This window comes from Galendromus occidentalis, unplaced genomic scaffold (genome assembly GCF_000255335.2).
Source record: "Galendromus occidentalis unplaced genomic scaffold, Mocc_1.1 scf7180000075860, whole genome shotgun sequence".
Lineage (NCBI taxonomy): Eukaryota > Metazoa > Arthropoda > Arachnida > Mesostigmata > Phytoseiidae > Galendromus > Galendromus occidentalis.
The window spans coordinates 297432-316268 of record NW_003803850.1 but is presented as its reverse complement, the minus strand read 5'-3'; the positions used below and the strand labels follow the sequence as shown (position 1 = coordinate 316268).

Genomic DNA, 18837 nt, shown 5'->3' with positions numbered 1-18837 from the left:
ATTGTCTGACCAAAATCGAGCGTTCGCGAGCCACTGAACATTACCTTATCGATATGCAGTATCGACCTTTCTCGGCTGTCACTTAGCGAGCTCTGCGTTTGGCGTGGTTGCGATCCGGATCTGGCTGACGATAGATGGATGAATAGGGCGCACAGCAACAACGACGGAGAATGCCTAGAGCACCAGAATTTTTCCTTGAGTTGACTCGAATGACACTCCGAAGTGTCGGTCAATGCTGATGGCCTGGTCACTGGACGGGGTTCACTCTTATTCGCGGGATAGATCCGCTTGGCGAGATAAAGTCAATTCGCTTCTCAAAGTCGGTGACAAAGGGAGGGAGAGGGATCGAAGGTGGGAAGAAGAGTTAAAAGCCACAGCCGGGTCTCGACGACTCTCGACTCGATGGGAGTCGACATCCCCGGTCACATATTCCGCGGTGAAATGTACGGATCCGACGCCGTATCATACGATTCACATCGAATTCAAATAATTTTTACCAGCATGAACAATCCCGCCATGACCGCCGCCTCGAGCGACCAAGAGTGCGTGTTCGGGATATTATTCCACAATCACGTATTTCTGCACTTCAATTCCATACGATTGAACGTTCCTTCGCTTTTCTCCTCCACTCCCAGGACGGGGTCTCCGCCCCCTCTCGACTCTGCCGGAGCTCTCCACGGAGCTCTCCAAGTCAAGCACGGCGCTCAGCATTGAGATCGCGATATTTGGGTGCCCTCGGAACTCCGTCGTCCGCTTCGAGACAAAGCGTATTAGACGATTTTCCTGCGAGGGGACACGGTGAAGAATGAGAGCCTGAACCTGGGCTGGAGCAACGCTGATTTTGTCCCGGCCTTGGGGAGGCTCCCTCAGTAAGGACAAATATGAGAGAGCACAGCCTGCGACGGGGCCTAAGGCGATGGAATATTCTCTTTCACCCACAGACACCCAGCTTCTCAGTGAGATCGGCAACGCTGCCGCTCCAACAGCAGGCGCGGCATTCATATTCAAATATTCGGCTAAGCCGCAAACTCTTCCTTTTTCGCTCGAATCGCGGGGCCCCGATCGACAACAGCCGCAACGGAAAAGTGAGTATAGACGATTTTTCCCGGGAAAGGATTCCCGACGTCTCGCCGTATCTATATTTGTTCCCGCTCAACGGACTCTGGAAGATCTGTTTTTGCTCCACCCATTGAGAGACCCAGCCTCTCAATATACATGAAATCCCTTCTTTGAAGTCTCTTGAAGCCGCAGCTCAGAGCCTCTGGCTCCGGATCGCGTTGCTATCGATAGATCTGCAGCTCGTGTAGTGCGACAAAACTCTCGGCGAGCACCGATATGAATTTTGTAATTTGCCTCTCGACAGGCCATCCTTTCCCAATGGCCTCCATCGCATGACTGGTGCCAGCTGCGTTGGAGGCTTGAAGAAAACAGTAGAGCAGACCTATCGAGCCGAAGTGATAAGTCATTCGATATTCCTTATCTGGATACATTCGTCAATAATCTATCGATCATCGGAACAACGGATCAATGGAGATAAGAGTCACCCGGTAGATAAAAGCGTCGCAGCGTTGCTTAATGATCCGAGACAGTTATCGGGTATGGCTCCTAATGATCCATAACCAGCGTTTCCTGAAGAATAAATCACTTCGAGAGGATCGAAAAAAATATCTGCATGAATATACGGTAGACAAAAAAACTGACAGATCGCAGCAGGCAAGCGCTTAGATAGAAGAAAAATTCGCGAGAACCCTCCCCGATGAAGCGGCCAGAGACAGAAAGGGGAGAAAGCACTATGATGGGGAGGTGAAATCGGATAAGGGAGTGCGTGGGGCACGGATAGGATCGTCACAGTAGGGAAAATTTTCTTCTACAGCGACAGTGCAAGGCGGCACGATGCGCGAGCATGGTCCTACAACCTGTTATCGATGATGGTTGTGCAGGTGGGCGTCAGGTGGGAGCTGCACTGGCGGTCAGTGATGGTCAGAGGCCACGTCAGACGTGAGCCGAATACCGCTCTTTGATCCTGAGGCCAACAGACGCCCGCTTCCCAGAAGGCCTACGTCGTCGAATGCCAAGGACAACAGACACGGTCTCATCAGCGGCTTTGAATGGCTGGTGAAGTCGGGTCAGGTTTTCATACCTCCCAACCTGCGGGGCATTCGGTCATTCAGCGGGTCTGAGCTCTCTTGCCAGCGGGAACAGTTCTCTGAAAAACTTTGCATCCATCGTTCATCGGGACCGAGACAGGCCCGGAAGGATCGCTTGAATTACGAAGGCCTGGCATCTGATACCATACGGGGAAGATGAAATCGATTCGTTCAGCCTATGGGACATTCGGAAGGGTTCTTCTATTTTTATGTTCACTTGGCAAAGTTCGGGCTATGCTCTCCCTTCTACTTGTCAAAACAAAAACTTTCAGAGGCCCGCCTAAATCGATTTGAGCGTAATTGAATTTGTCTGTTGAGTTTGCACGTCTATCCAACATCTCGCAGTAACTCTTTCGCTTGTCGAATGTGGTCGGCAAGAAGTCTCCGCTCAGGCGTGAGGTCGGTCAACAGACGAGTCGGCGAGACGAGCCAGGACTCGCCAAACCAACAGTGGCTTCTTTCTGTGGCGGAAGGTAAACACGACAACAAAGGCAACAACAGTGACAATCATGTCACGGGACGACCCGCTTTTTTTGCGTGCGTCACTCTCCGAGAGATAACCATCTGCATCATCAGCCGATCGATAGACTCGATAGGAAATTCTCACCAGAATGGAAAAATCTCGACGGGGAGGGAAGTTTTGCCTCACGTCCGCCTCAGACCCCAAGTATTTCCCTCCGCGAGATTCCGAAGTATAATTATACGTAGAGACATGATGAAGCTTGGGGTTGAGACGAGCGACGATGCGACGAGAAATTTCAGGATAAAAGGACCGAACCCAGGCTGATAACGATTCTAAGTCGACTCGCGAGTCGAGAACAGACCCTGAGGTGTCCGGAGGTGTTCGATTATTGTCGTGGATTGAGCGCTATGTGCAGTCTACACGAAGTACCAGTGCGAGATTCCCCATCGGAACCCGATGGGCGACTAACGATGCGACTCGTGTGATTAGGATCTCTACACACGGAACGAGACCTTCGCAGGGCGTCACCGAAGAGATACTCTGTTCAGGGATAGAATTCCCGCAACTCGTCCAGAGGTGTCCGCTCCCCTGAGTCCTTCTGAGCTACTAGCTTCAGGAGCGTGTCGGATCGATTAGTTGACGCGTCACGCTACGCGGGTAAGAAAGGTACCGGAGGCTCTCCGCTCCGTTTTTTTCGAATAATGAAGTAATCGACGGTGTCGTGGTATTTGGGGGCAATATGCAGCTTTCTCGATCCTCTCCGGGGAATTCTGAGCTCGGAAATGAACACTGAGGGTAGGAGGATTACTTCAGAAGTTCCGAGGTCATGGTCCAAAAATATTTCCCGCAAGAGAGCGGCAAGGCGGGGCAAAATGGAGGATGGAGCGAGTCGAGATTTCTTTTCGGCCTTGGGTCGCCGACGAATATTCGATCGACCGCGACCTAGGAATCTAAGAACTTGCCTGGAGAGAATGCAAAACTCGGGGATTCCGTAAATATACCACCTCGACCTCCCCGGGGGAGAGGCTAGCTGTCACCTCGAAACCTGCGAAATATTGCGGTGGACAAGGTCAGTGTGGACAGAGCAATTGATGGGACCTTCTGACCGCTCGGCTATCCCTGGTGGTATTACGGTTGTATCGATTCGCGCTTCGTAGTTCGAGCCTCATACGACCGGAGCTCTTGCGAAATTCGAGAGAAGAAGCTTCGCCTCACGACACGTTTTTCCGTGGATCGAGGAGACCGCATTCAAGCGGAGCGAAACAGTTTTTGCTCTCCGTCCCGAAGACCTACCCGTTCCGCACGATAGAGGGACGCAACAGTCGCTTCCGCTGGTCCGATCATCCGTTCGGGTTGTAAGTTCCGTCTCTCTTATCGAACTGTTTTTGTCGGGCCCTCGGCGGCATCGGAGAGTGTTTCGAAACGAGTCGGGAATTATTCACAGACTGTCTTTTGACGAGCGCGCTTATCTTTTGTGGCTTTCCGAGAATATTGCAAACAGAACTAGAACAACAATGAGAAAAATTTCTCCCGCGACCCGTCTATCCGACATGCGCAGACGATGTTTCGAAACGCGAGCTTCAAATATTCATCTTTTATGGTATGGCCGCTCCGTGCGCGACGACTCCGCTCGTCCCCCGTGGGCTGCTCGGTCGAAGGTTCCGAGTCTCGCGTGGAGACTTTTCCTCTCCGAAGTCTGAATTGACCAACGGCGGACAGAGATCGATGGCCCGAAGGTTTTCTACGGAATTGCCAATATTACAAATGACGCTGTCTGTCGCCAACGATGTCCGGACGCTTCTCGAGAGATCCTCCGATAGTCGATGCGTGGCTTCATCGTGAAATGTATGTCTCGACAACGAACGATATTCTAGTGGTTTTACTACAAGCGGAAGTCGAGATCCAATGCACGTATCTGTTCCTTTTGCCAACTTCCTGCGAGTCTCCCCCTCGTCAGGAATGAATATGGATGGTCCCCGCGGGAGTCGGCCAGGGGAAGCGGGTGGGGTGTTGTGTGATAAGAGAGACCGGCTTCGGAGAGTGATTCATTTTAGTGGCATCTTCCGTTTTGAGAACTAATTCCATTTCCGGTGCCCCTATCCTGAACCCGAGTCCTGTCTTGCGGGTTGGACGCTTGAGACTAGTCTCGCCAAACCTCGCACGTTGGCTGCAGCCATCAATGGCGTCCCGGGACCCCTCACGGCATACTCCAATTGTTTGGGTTTATCCCACTGTCGGACCTTAGCTCGAATGGGGACTTTTAAAGCCGACGGAAGTGACTATTCATCCATACGGCGGCTCGTCCGATTTAATCAAACTACTCACTAACATCGCAGCGTGGTGATTGGGAGCCATTTCGGAGAAAAGCCGCGGGGACCGGAGCGAGTTCAACCCCCGTGTTGAGGGATGAGGACAGTTTCGCGCAAGGTTCGAATTCAAAGTGGGGCCGTGATGCGATCTCATTCGGGCTCGACTTCGCAGAAAGCTCCCGAAGGCTCCATCCTTCAACGGATTCTTTCCGCTCCCGAATCGGGTACAGATACTCCGATCGATCCCTGTAGAGGAGGATCCCCCGGCGGAAGAGCATCAGGAGGCGTTCCATGCCAGGCTAATAGTCGCCTCCCGATTACCGGCTGCAGGTCTGAATCATTCGGGTTGTGAGCTCTGGCCGCCACTGGATCGAAATTCATGATTGGAGTGTCGTGAGAGGAAAACGTCAGGAGAGGACACCATGAGAGATCACGCCGATAATTCTGAAATCAGGGAGAGGAGGGAGATGTTCCGAGCTGAGCAGTTCAGCCCCAGAATTCGTACGATCCAAGCTCCTTAGAATGGGAGCTCTTGAGTCCTGAATCGCTTCTGAGAGCAGAATGAATTAAGGGACCTCAGAGAGTCCCATTCGACTAGGGGGGGGGCGGGGAGTGCCTCGTTCGGTAATGGGAAGCGGCATTCGCAAAGGTTTTACGCACTCCTCTTCCGACTGCGACACCAGGCTTCAAAAGCAGCCTTCGATTGAAACTTGCGATAACCTCTCATTTGTTGCAGTCAGAACCGTTAAAACAGACTTCTCCCTCTACTAACTCCGTTCAGAAGTTTGCCCCGGACTCCGAATAGGCGATTCTATTCAATTTCCACGAACAATGACGAGCTCTACCTCATGCGCACCTACTCGTGGCCGCCTGCCTCCGGTGATAGTTGTTCTTTGTTCTCACTGCAGGCAATTTGGAGCTATCACGGTCGGCAGCCCCGCTCATCGCGCCAAGCGCCGAACAGCTGACTTTGTAACCTTGGAAGTGGAGTCACTCTGCGTGTTCCGAGCCTGGCTGTTCTCTCGGCTCTCCCACGAGCCGATGTATTCAAGTAGTGAAAAAAGACATGGAGGATCGATTTGAATCATTATACCGGAGAGACGAGTCAATACAAGAAATGGTAGTTGACGGTTTTTTATTTCGTTCGCGACGTCGCGTTCGGTTGAACGAAATCCGGGGGTTATGCGCACTACTTGTGCCCCATGCGGAGAGCTACGACAATTCTCTGTGACTGACTGGCCGACTGTGAAAGGTCCGTGATCCAAGGACTGACAATCCGGATCCCGTTTTCCCGAACTTGCTCCTCATTCCTCGGACGGATTAGTAACTTACTTACAGTAGGCTCTGAAGGTCTACCTCGAGGCTGGCGGAGCGAGATGGAGGGGGTTTCCGCTCGAGCGAAATTAATCTACAAACTCTGTCACCTCCCCACGCTCTCATTTATCTCTGCGCATTTTCGCCCGGAGATTAGGCTCGGTGTAAGTGACACTCGCCGTCCGTCGCGATTTTCTCCGGGAATCCGTTGAGAAGTCGTCAACAGACGATGAACTATCCTTCGAAGAGTTCGGGCGCTGGGTACTGGCTCTCGAGGCATCTTTCGACGCTTCGGTAGTCACTCGACTTCGCTTTGGTTTCGGCGGCTCTGCTTTGGAGTGGTGGATAATGAGTGACAATATGAATGGGAGCTCCCCCTTTGCCTCGATCCGGGAGGCTTTCGGACGGAATACGTATCCCGGAGCGGGTTCCGACCCTCGAAATGGTTCCAACAAGAATGACGGATTCTGGTTCTCTCCGGTTGATTTCATCGTGGGCATGGGAGATCGGAATGCATTGGGAGAGGAGACTCAAAATAACACAGAGGAAAAGTTTGTACTCACCGAGACCTTCCACCGTGAAAGTCGCCTTGCTTGCGGCATCGTCGCTTTCCGATTCGGCCGTGGAATCGGCTTTCGCAGGTTGTCTCTGGGATCGCTTACGACCTGAGGAGGGAGTCGAGCTCTTGATTGAAAAACTCATCTCGTTCTAGTTGAGACCCCGGCGTCAGACGAGGGAGACGATTGAGAACTGGGCGTACGTACCGACAGGTCTTGCGGGAGCTTTCTTCTTGACGTAGGTCTTCCTCGGCACTGGTTGAGGAGAAGCCGTTGCCGGCTCGTCGGTTTGATCAGCGGTCTTCGGTTTCTCGTCTGGCGTCTATGGATGGGATTGTTTCTTTCTCATTGACGCTCCTCGCATTGGATTCTACTTCTCTCGATATTAAGACAAGCCGACGGAGGGCTCGAAGATCTCTGGTTCGAATGAGAGGATTCTCTTCCCCGAAGAGAGAGGAAAAACTACGGATCCGACGGAAAACAGGCCGGTGGCGTCGAAGCATTGACAATAATTCAAGCGGGAACTCAGCATGAGCCTGGAGGGCGAATGCTGCTTTTCGCGAAAGAGAACATTCAGACTAGGTCTCGCAAATTCTTCCCCCTGGCGCCAGCTACTCACCTCTTCCTCGACGTTCCGCTCAGCTCCTACAATCCTCGCTTGACGGTTCATCGTGTTTTTCGGCCTGACTCGCTTCACAAGAGGGGAACTAACAGCAGCTTTGACGACCGGTGGCTTCGGTATCGCCAAAGCATCCAAAGTCTCAGAGTCATCGGGCGCGGTACTGAACCGCACACTCCTGCGCATGGCGGCGGAAAACTGCGAGGACGACGCTCTCCCATTTGCCAGAATCGGTTTTCTTCGACGACAATCGATACGGTTGACCACCGTCGGTTCCGTGTCCGGTGTGGACATTGTGGGCGTTTCGGCAACTATGATTGAAACTCCCGGTGGGGTCACTTGCCTTTGAATCTGTAATACATATACCCGAATAGGAGCTATCCCTGACAATTCCTACTTCGTCTCTCCGGAGTCTCCGACTCGAGTCGGAAGCCCAGAGCACTCATGGGAAGACACGGCATCGCTCATGTTTCGGACGCAGAGCGAGAAATCGTTCAGAGGACAGCTACTCGACCGGAATTATGGAACAGGGGCGAACTTGCTCGAGAGAGTTCTTGAATGGAAGCGCACCTGGAAGGAATAACAAAGTCGGCGGCATACCTTGTTGAGCGCAGGTGTACTTGTCGGGAGGTCGGAGTTCTTTTCACACAAAACTGGAGATGGGAAACGCGTCGTCATCAACGGGTCCAGCTCTGTATTATCCGCTGAACCCGTGTCTGCCAGCGCGGATTCAGTCCCTCGGAATGTCTCATAAACATCGGCGCTAGGTGCGATCCTATGAGAATTTACTCGTCAAAAAACTGCTCTCTCCCTCTCTTTGAGAACGAGTATGATCACCCGAATGGGATCGAGACACGATTGGAGCTCACCTCCCCTGTGGACGTAGATTGTCTGCATTTGCCCAAATTTGAGCCACATTGACCGCGGTCGGGCTCCTCTCAGCGTTTTGCGCCAATTCTGCCTGCGGCAAACGTTCTGTTTCGTCTCTCGTCATCTCGCACCACGTCAAGGGCGGCTCTCCGGCTTCGTCGCAGACCTAGAGAAGGAGAAGTTCCACTTGCCTTCCTTCTTGCCTTTTACTACCCTCGCCAGATGATAACAATCATTGTCATACCGTCAGAGTGAAGCCGTCGGTGTTTTCATTATTGTCGGGGTTCCCATTCTGTGAAGTCTCGACTTCCATCGTCGAGGACATTCGACACGAGCTTGCCTCCGAAACTGAAACACAATTCGGAATGAAATTCACCCATCTGCATGAGGGCGGAGCTTCGCGAAAAACTGCTCACGAGCTGACTTCGCGTGGCAGTTAGGTGCCTTGAACGGTCCCCCCGATCGGGCGCCCCCGCTGTGGAATGGATTCGAAGGTGGAGTTGCATAAGAATAAACTAACCAATGATCTGCGGTGGTTCCGGCATCTTGACGTAAGTTGTCCGTTTCGTCGAAGATCTAGGGAAGAGGTTTGACGACCTTCGCTGTCTCAACTCGCTTCGACGCTCAAAGGAATCTTCCTCCGAGCTCTTCGATGAGTTCGTGGGCTGCTGGTTAACCGGGATTTCGGAAGTCAACTGAGGGAATGATGCTAAATTGAGGACAGAACCTCGGGAGAAGCGATTCTTCCATATCGGGGGCTTTCGCAGCGGTCAACCTAACAAGATCCCAAGATTCGGATGCCCCCGCCTCCCAATTCGTTTAGGGACATTGATTGACGCCGCATGGAAGAAGGCTACGGCTTGGTCTAATTCCCCTGTGCAGTTCAAGGGGAGCATCTGGGGGCAAAGTGTGGTCAATCGTCCGACTTACCCTGTTCTGGGCACGCTCGGGCACCGGTCGAGGTATGCCAATCGAACTACGCCGACTGCTCCGACGCTGCGTGACGGTCGAAGTTCCCAAAGACGGAGACGTTGGTCTCGTGAAAGTGGATCCCGCACGTGGCGAACAGTTCATCGTTATGTTTTCTGCATCCTCGCTATTCTGCTCCATGATCGTCTCGATATCGCCTTCGTCATCGAAACGATGATGCTCTCTGGGGGGAGCTTGTTTGACCACGGGACTCCGCGGCGGATCCCTGATCTCGTTCTGCTTTTACCACGCACGTCCCTTAATCACGACTCTTCGACTGCTCATTGGCTTATCGCAATTATCAGAATGACACCGGCTCATCCAAACAAATGAAGTTGAATGGGAAAAATGCATGTCCGATTTTCCTCACCTGAACGGGTTCAAACATGAAGCTTTCTTCCCCCACTAGAAATTTACGGAGACTGTTGGCATCCGTGAAACAATCCATCATAGTTTCGATTTGTCCCAAGTTATCGTAGGCGAGCTCTAAGTGCTTCTTCATTCCTTGTACAAAAGGTATGCCTGAAGGAATGAAAATCGAAGTCTGTCCCGAGGTTCTCAGACGATAATAAGCTATCCCGATTCATATTCCCCAGAAGTCCCAGATCCCTCGAGGCATAAAAAGAACGGGGAGGTTCGCCTCCATGCCCACGAGTACGAAGCCCCCTCCCCCCTGAAAATGTGTCTCCAGTTCATGCAGGCTCTCTTTAAGGAGGACATCATGATAGTTTGCACCGGTCCCTACTCAATCGAGACTTAAGGTCTCCGATTTTCGAGAGGGATTGACCGAACTCACTTTGACCCATTTTCAATAGGAAGCGATCGAACATAACCGAGAATTCTCGGTTAGATTTTTCTGCAGCTCGCAAGGCAGCGTTCTCTCTGATGAGTTCTTCATTCAACCTCCTATATCGTTCGGCTCGAGCCGCGAGGCCTCGACACCGAGGCGATACGCACCGCCCTCTAGGGGGAACCTGTCGAACACAGAGCTACTTAACAATTTGCAGGCCTCGATCAATGCGTGCTTACAATCAATCTAGTGCACCTTAAGATAGCTAGAGTACGTCGTCTCAGACAATCGTAGTCGGATGAATGAGATGATAATGATAGGATGAGGAAAATAAAGACACTGATAAGTAAGGAATTATTGAATGCGGCAAAAAGAAAATTATTCGCTTGAGGAATCTGAAACTCGGCTCTATTAAGCTCCCGAGGAAGCCGAGCACGAGCAATTCAGCAACTAGGTGAGGTACGACCTCACTGACTTAGCCTCAGCGATGCATTGCAAGCCAGTTTCGGAGAAGAGAGGAGAAGAATAACTCTGCCAGCTGATATCCACGCACATATTGGAAATTTCTTCTGAGGCGACCAGGATGCTTCAAGCGAGCCTTTCTTGCCAGGCTCATGACTTCGCCTCGAGGAGCGATCCCTGGAGAGAACGTAAAACATTGAGATTATTGCAGGGTCCGGAAAGTTCATTGTTCGCGCCTCCCAGATGAGCCCGCTTTCTCCTCAGAATCGAAATCACGCCCGAACTCTCACGCATCAAAGGGTGTTCGAACTCGACCCCGTCACAAGTCAGCACGAGTAGAAGCAAGAAACTCAGTAGGTGCGATCAGGTGGTGCTGAATTCGCGATCTTATCGGTGGAGAATGTGGAGGACTTCCCAAAGAAGCGAGTCGTCGATCGTTACAACGTCTCGCATGCGTTTACGGAATGAAGTTTCTCCACAAACAACGCCTGGCTTTCAGAGGTGCAGAAATATTGAAGGAGAAGAGCTGCCACTACTCTGACACGGAGACTGTCCATGATTGGCAGTGCTCCCGAAGAGATGGAACAAAGTCGTTGAGCCCGACTGTTCGAGCGGTTGTAGATCATACATACGTTATCGAGTCCCGCCTAGCCAGTAAGTCAATATTCACCCACAGAGTCACGCCACAGACTGCCACACAACCTGGCGCAACCGCGGAAAATCACATTCAATTCGAACACCGCTTATTTGAAGCTTGAAGAGTCCTTTATTTTGAACTCTTCTATCGAATATTTGTTGCTCGACGAAGCAACCGCCACCCCGTTGCCTCGAATCGTCAAGAGCAGACGACGCAGCTCTGGCGCGAGTTTTGAATGCATCCGCGCGGCGCACCGGCGCTGTAGCGCTCCTCGACGGGAGGCGCACCTCACCCCGGATCAATTTTCCTTCAGTGGAATCGCTCGGTGCGAGCATGCGGAATTCTTCGATGGACATCACGATAGGTGAGTTGCTAACTATCCCCATCGGAATGGTGCGCTTGCTGATTCAATTCTCCGCAAAAGCGTACGCTTCGTTGGGGGTGAAGTACTCTGGAGTCTGGAGCACTCGAGTAAGAAGAGATTCTGGGGTTTGAGCGATAGGGGCATCGCCTCCGTCGGGGAGTACAAAGCGAGATCTGACTAGGACAGATTTTGGGAACATAGGAGCCAAGTCAAACCCGCGATGACAATTCGAACATCATGGTCTTGAGTATCAGGCGCGAATTTTATACCGTGATAGCAAATCGTCCTTTTCATTGTTCCGTACAGCCAAGACCGTGCTGGGTCTAATCACGCAGCGATTTCTGCAGCTCCTGACGGATTGTTATACCGCGCCTCTCGCCCTGACCCGTGGCGTGGCTTCTCCGGCCCGAATATAGTACCTCTCGATCCCTCTCTGCGAGGCGGACAGCCGGGTATTTCTTTCTCTCGATGTGCGGGGTAATCTGGTTGATTTTTACCCCGAGATTCCATTGGTCGGTTGTTCCTTCGGTCTATTTTTTGTGGTACGAGATTACCAACGGACTCCCCTCCTAATAGACGACAGACACCCCACCTAAAACGAGGGCGTTTTTGTGTCTCCATGACAAATATATGAGCTCGCCGTCTGAGAGGCGGCGAATGACAATGTTCGACAGCGGCACAACAGCTCGGAGAGCGCTTCGCTAAGAGTCGGTCGCATGGTTGGACAGACGGGGGGCGACGCACCGGCAGGGAGCGACGAATCATCTAATTACGGCCTTCTTATCGTCTTCACAATCAGAGAAATAAGCCCCGGGGTGATGCTCCCTCTATGATAAGGTATTTCCGACGTACGAATGGGAAGAAGACGGTCCAGATCCTGGGCTGCCCCCGCGACGGTCTCATTCGCTCTCTTCCCCCGGGTACCGATTCTTCCGTCCTCGGAGCTTCGCGTCGCTCCACATTCACTTGGAGTGGCCTTCGTGAGCGAACGAACGAATGCTCCAATCGAAGAATCTCCCTCTGGGCGATTTATGCACAGCGGTGTCGACACCGCAGTCATTCCGAATTCGATTACAAAAACCTTGGGACCGACTAGACGCGGCTTTGTATACACGCATGATAAAGAATCGCAGCTCTGCTTCGCATCTTCAGATATAGGCGAGCCGGATCCATTCGGTGATCTCCAACGTCGAGCGTTGGGAGCCATCGGCTCTCATTGTGACCGTGGGCTTGCCCTCGGCTGGAGACCGTGTCGTGACAAACTTTGCGATGCAAAATCGCGGAGGCTAACTTTTCCCTCTCGTGCCGTTTTATAATGGACCGCAGCTGACTCTTCATCAGCATCAACGGTGCGGGCCTTGTTCAGATGCGGCCTAGTTACAAATCGCTGTGGACTTGCCCGTCCAGTCCTCGATTCCCCCTCTCCTCCACCATGGACCTGCCGTATGGGCTCTGGAAAGGAGAAAATAAAATAAGAGCGGGTCAACTGCGTATCGCGCTGGGGGGTAGCGTGGGAGCGCGTTCTCCATCTACGAGGCAAATCGCATTTCAGGTGCACTAATCAAGGATTCAGTTATTGTCATTGCGTCGAAGTCCTCCCTGAGGGAAGAATAGCTCGAGCTAATGCCGAGAAAGTCGTAATTCCGAGAATTATTCAGCATTCCCAGCCAATGGGAACGCCCGTCTCCGTCGGTCTGATTCGGGATGTTTCTTCAGTATGGACAGAGAGACACAAGGTATAACTTCCTCTTCCCGTTCTCGTATCTTCGTCTCGAGGAGGCTCCCACAAGGATGGCAGGGGAATAACAACTGTGAGTCAACACGGAACATGGAATACTTGGTGTAGATGGGAAAGGTATCCGAAGCAAATATTTGAGCTGCGGCATGGTCGCCTCTCATCACAAGTTACAGCCGTCGGTGCGATATTTCTACATTCCGATTCCGGCCCAGAGAAACTAGCTAAGCAAACATCGTGTTCGATCCACACTCGCTGCCGTGCCTTTCCCTGTCCTTGAGAGAGTTCCCCTTTTCTACTTTCGGAAAACCTATACCACTACGTTGGAGAGGCTCCGGCTATTCCTGCCTTGCTGTGAGAGCACAAACTTCAAGCGGCCTAATTTAGTTTTCCAATTCGTTCGAGCAGCGGATTGACTCCGTGCTGATCGCCGACTCGGTCGGCTCTAGCGCAAGCCTTGCGACGTCTCTTCCTGTCAACAGCTCTTGCTGAGGTGGGCTTCGAGAGAATCATAAGTTCTTTTCGATCAAGTCGATCGTTTCCGAGACACAGTCGTCGTCGTCTGAAGTGACTAGAGATATAATGTCGAAACGGACCGTGTCGGACTCTCCTGTCGGAAATTGGTAGAATATGCAGTCGATTCTCGAACATCGGACGAGGCGGGACCAGTGCAACATATCTTCTGAGGGTTCAGTTTTTCACTCAAAAAGTTTCGCCTTCGTCTCATCCCCGGCACCGTCCCCGTGTCTCCCTTTCGAATATCCAGCGAGTTCCTCTGGGAATCGTCTCAGCCTAGGAACGAAATAGAACCACGGATAGGTGTGGGTGCAGAAAAAGACGGAAGAGCCGCGCAAAACAAATACCGCCGAACGCTCGGAGGAAGCCCGCATCGAGCCCTACATCGCGTGAGACAGAAGGGGCTGCTCGGAGAAATGAAGAAGAAGAGGGAACGTTCGGAGCTAAGGAGTCGGATTTTTCGCGAGTAGACCTTCATACGAGTATTGAAGCTGGATGGCTGCATAATAAATCGACGTTGCAGCTCGCTTTGAGTTGAGTTTTGTTTGGGGCAACGCGAGACAGCGAAGAAACCGAGAGCTCTAAGAGTCCTTTGCGATGAAGAAAAAGGAAAATCGCGAGGAAAAGGATCGGAGTTCAAACGACAGCTGGCTGTAGGGTATTAGAGGGAGTTCGGTCGTTTGCGAAACTTCTTGGACTTCTCCCATGTCGCGGTGAGAGCCCCCGCTCCGCTGGCGGATTCTCCCAGGGCAGCTCTGGCCGAGATTTCTAACAGCGATCCCTCCGCCGCGCCGCGCGCCGTTCCGGGTGAGGAATCGCTGGAACTCAGAATCGTAGGCCCGAGGTCCCGAATCGCCACGGAGCTGATGTCAGCGACGTGGACTAAAACATGGTGTTTGGCGCCCGACTCTATCGATTCGAGAAAAACTAGCAATGATGGGCGAAATTAGAGATATACGCAGCTCTTCGAGACCAGTGAGAGTCTCATCGGAAGAAAACAGTGGACATCCTCCGGAGATAGGAAGAACAATCCGGCAAAGGCGAACAGAGAAAAATTTCGGCTCTAATTTCCCCGATCGACTCCGGATACGCCTGGTTTGAGGTCGTCGTTTCGGAGGGAGGGGGCAAGACGAGAGGAAAGAAGAAACGAGGGCAAGAGCGAGGAATCATCATCTTCGGCCTTTCCGCTTGGGCGGACGCGCGTTGTCAGCATGGGGTCCTCTCGAAGAGAGCTCTCTGGTTGACTCGACGAGAGGCTCGTATGTCGGAGAAACCCTCGAAGAAGATTGGTGGAGCGATTCAGAGACAGGAGGGCACTACAATGTTGTGAAATCGGCATGTTCTGCTTAAATTTCGTTTAGACCCGCTCCGAGATTTCTGTTGGCGAGAAAGAAATCAGAAGCCCGAGAGGAACGAGCTCAACCAGTCACGTCGGACGAGTCGGAGAGGAACAGCTGGGGTTTCCGCTCTGGAGCTTCTGGGGTTCCGCGGGTCTTTTCTGGTATATCTGAATTGGATGCGCTGTTCACGCGCATCGAGAACGCAGCTTATCGGTCGCCCGCGGGTTTCAGCATTGTCGACGGTCCGCTTCTTCTACAAACTACTATTTGTAAACACGGGGAGATGGGGGCTTCTGCTCTTTTTCGTCGTCTCATGCAAAAGACGAAAATTCTAAGATCGAAATCGATCAACTTCCGATGAAACTTAAAGAGATTCTCATAGCCTGATGACCCGTGTCGAACCCAGGTTCACCCTGAATTGACTCGAGATTGTAGAGGAGCTCCACATCCGAATTCAAATATTTGGCCGCGGAAAGAACAGGAGCCATCCTTCCACATCCTTCCAAATTAACCATCAAGATCGACGAAGTACCGGTCCGCCATAGAAAGCGAGGGGCTGTACGCTTTGTCCTCGGTGCTGGAAATCTGATATGGGGGCCGCGAGGATACCGGTCTCATTGAGGTGTCCCGCACGTTTCTTCCGCAGACTCACCTGTCGATACGGATTCGATTATGCTCCTCTTTATTTGCTCGTGCTCTGGATTATCATATCCTTCTACGCGTACGGGGAGAAATTTTGCTATCTCGTGCTGTCAAGAGAAGGTGTCAACCCAGAATTCCGGAATCACAAGCTGCTATTTGGCTTCCAACTGACAACGCTCCTGTATGGACTACCGGCGGTTTGCATCTTGATTCCATCGAAAAAGAGACGCAAGATCGCCGCTGGAGAACGCCTCTATTTCTGCAGATGGTGTCATGATGTCATCGACGGGAATACAGCTCACTGTTTTACGTGTGACACCTGCGTTCAACAGCACTTCACGCATTCGACAATTTTCAACTCGTGCATCGGTCAGGCGAACGTCGTTGCTTTCTTTCAGTTCCAGCTCTACTTCGCTTTTAATCAGGCTTACGTCCTGTTGACGTTGTGTAATGATTTCGGAGCTTTGGACATGAGCCACCTCTCGCATGCGTTGGTGACGTATTACCTCGCGATGACCTTTTTCGTTTTCTTGGTTGTGACATTTTATTTCGTCATCAATCTCCTCTACCTGGCGCTGAACATGAAGCCCGACGAGCCCTCGCACTGGAGAGAATCTCTTCGTTGCGAGAGACCCCTCGAGAACCTTCGGAAAACGTTCGGAACTTACGGATTCCTGAGGCTCTTGCTTGTTCCCACGATTCCGGGCGGTGAGACGTTTCCAAAAATTAGCCCACTCCCTCCGAGCCTTTGTAAATACCTCCAGCGATTGTGCCGCCACGTCGAACTATGTCACTGAATAATCTCAAGACGTATCGAATGTGAATAAATCCGCCATCAAGCTCCAAGTTTCCCGGTTCGTATCTGATTCTTCGTTGGGAGCGACATTTGTTCGGAGGAGCACCGGAGCCGCTTTCTCCGATTCGGTGAGAGGTATGCAAGCTGGTGTGCATTGCGAGTCACGGCGCAATTCGTCGTAGAGCAGCCAGTCGGCAATACGGCCGGAGTCGTAGATCGTAGATGAATAGCTATGGCTCTTTGGTCTTGACAAATGCTAGAGGCGGTACCGCGGCGGAGGGAAGCATCGCGGTATACGGTGTAGTGTTGAATACTGAGGGAGTCGAGACAAAAGCAGAAGACTGGCCGAGCTCGGTATCCACCTGTCGAGAGGGAAAAATAGAGACTTCCCCGCTGTGAATGGAAATTGACAACTCGGAACGGAATTGCTTCCCTCCTTCAGGAGACGACAAGGGAGACGGAGTGTTCTGTGCGAAGTCGGACTCCGCTCAGCGAAGGACCATCCGAACCAAGATGAGTCGTTCGACGGGAACTCTCTATTATCCGTGACGTAGCCGAGCAGCTCGGTGAAAACCCCCCACGTACAGTAGAAGGAGATCGGGGGGATGTTGATCGTCTCACAGAACTCGGTCTGTAGGCAAGACAAATTGAAAATTGAGAAAGACAAACACGGCGAAGAAGGACTACCGCTCTGTCCGGATGGAGGAGTGGCTGCTGGTCGGATAGATGGGAGTACACGTTCCCGGGAGCTTCTGCGCTGCCGGTTCCGGCTATTCTTCAAGTGGCTGCCTTATGCGTTTCTTTTTTGAGAAAATCCGGAAACTATAGACTATCGCCGTCACGCTTCCCACTGATGTGAGTGCTGGAAAGAGAGTTAGTCAAGCAAGAGGACACTGTGGATTTACCCTATCCGGAGTCCGGAGCCTGCTGTGAGCAATGGTAAGGCGGTAAGGAGTTGAGGGAAAACTTCGGAAGAAGAATTCCGTGTGGCTAGGAGACGATTCAGGCGGTCCGGGGGAATTCGCAAGAAAACTCGATGGGATCGCACCATGACAGAATCGACATTGAGGAGGCGTCAAGAAGGGCGCTCACCGGTTCACCGGGAATACCGCAGAGAGAATCGTTGGGGAAAGCCGAGGGGCCACCGAGTATAGAAGTCGAGACTTCGCTGTAGAGGAAGCATCGCACGCGTGAGAAGTATATGGTCCGTTCAACGACAAAGTGCAGTGTCTGCGGAAAAAGCGTTCCCACTAAATTGAAAATTGGACGCGAGCTCCTGCACGGCCGGTTCCGCGTCGGCGTGCTTTAATTTTGAGCAATTACCTCCCCATTATTTCCGTGCCCTCGGTCTCTCTTCCGCATTCTCACATCCTGCTTGCAAGGTTTGCTACGATGTCGGCGGGTTGAGCGGAGTCGTCGAACCGGCCACACGCATACACAAACCATTGGCGAATCGTAGCGCGGGTATCCATAATAATCAGGACAGATTTTAATGAGTTGCGGCTCGCCAGCCTTCCTTTGGTTCCGCACAACACGTGCCAAGCGGAAAGTACATCTGATAGTCCAAATAGCGCAGGTCACGGAATTGAGCACACTGCCGGGATGTGATTCCGAGGTCAGAGGGGTTCCCGTTTGGACTGGGATCTCGGACCTGAACAAAATCAAATCGAGCGTAACATCGAGCCGGGATCTCCAGCCTTCACCTCGTCAGAAACGGGCGCCGCAATCATCTACGACTAATGTTCACTTCACTGTTCACTCTCCTATCAGCCAACCAAATCACGTGCGAGGACGTTATTACCGTTTCTGGACATTTCCGCAAAGGTAACCACGAGCTTCACAAGCACCGACATAATTTTTTTTTCGCGCGACGATCGAGAGAACCCAGATCCTGTACGGGCTCGAACATTGAGACCGAATTCCTCGCCACGGCTCCAATTTCATGGGGGAATACCCCACCGTACCCTCACCCGAAGGCGTTTGAAAAATGCTGCATGTTGGCAAGAGCGAGGAATCGACTCAAAATCACTGATCTGACGGAGGTACAATGGGATCCTCAGCTCCGCTCGTTATATCGCTTCGGTATTCGGTGGGGCTACACGAGAAAATTGCCGATCACTCTACCGCTCTGTCAAAGCATTGGGCGTTTGATTCGATCAGGAGAGAATCGGAGAGTCGGGAACAGCAAGAAAAATCCTCCGATTCGGGGAGACTCCCTCAGATCATATATGTAGCCCGTCGAGGAGAAGGGAGCAGCGTAACTGCATTTGTATTGAGAGCAAGCCGCCGCTCACCCGCTCGCCCGCC

At 52.1% G+C, this 18837-nt stretch overlaps 1 protein-coding gene across 1 annotated transcript; it reads left to right on the top strand.

Annotated features, from left to right (window-relative positions):
• Positions 1 to 15682: 15682 nt before the first annotated feature.
• On the top strand, positions 15683 to 16531 carry LOC108865010 (palmitoyltransferase ZDHHC20). The gene has a single exon (XM_018641615.1). The coding sequence runs from the start codon at positions 15683 to 15685 to the stop codon at positions 16529 to 16531; it is 849 nt and encodes a 282-aa protein (XP_018497131.1).
• Positions 16532 to 18837: the final 2306 nt, after the last annotated feature.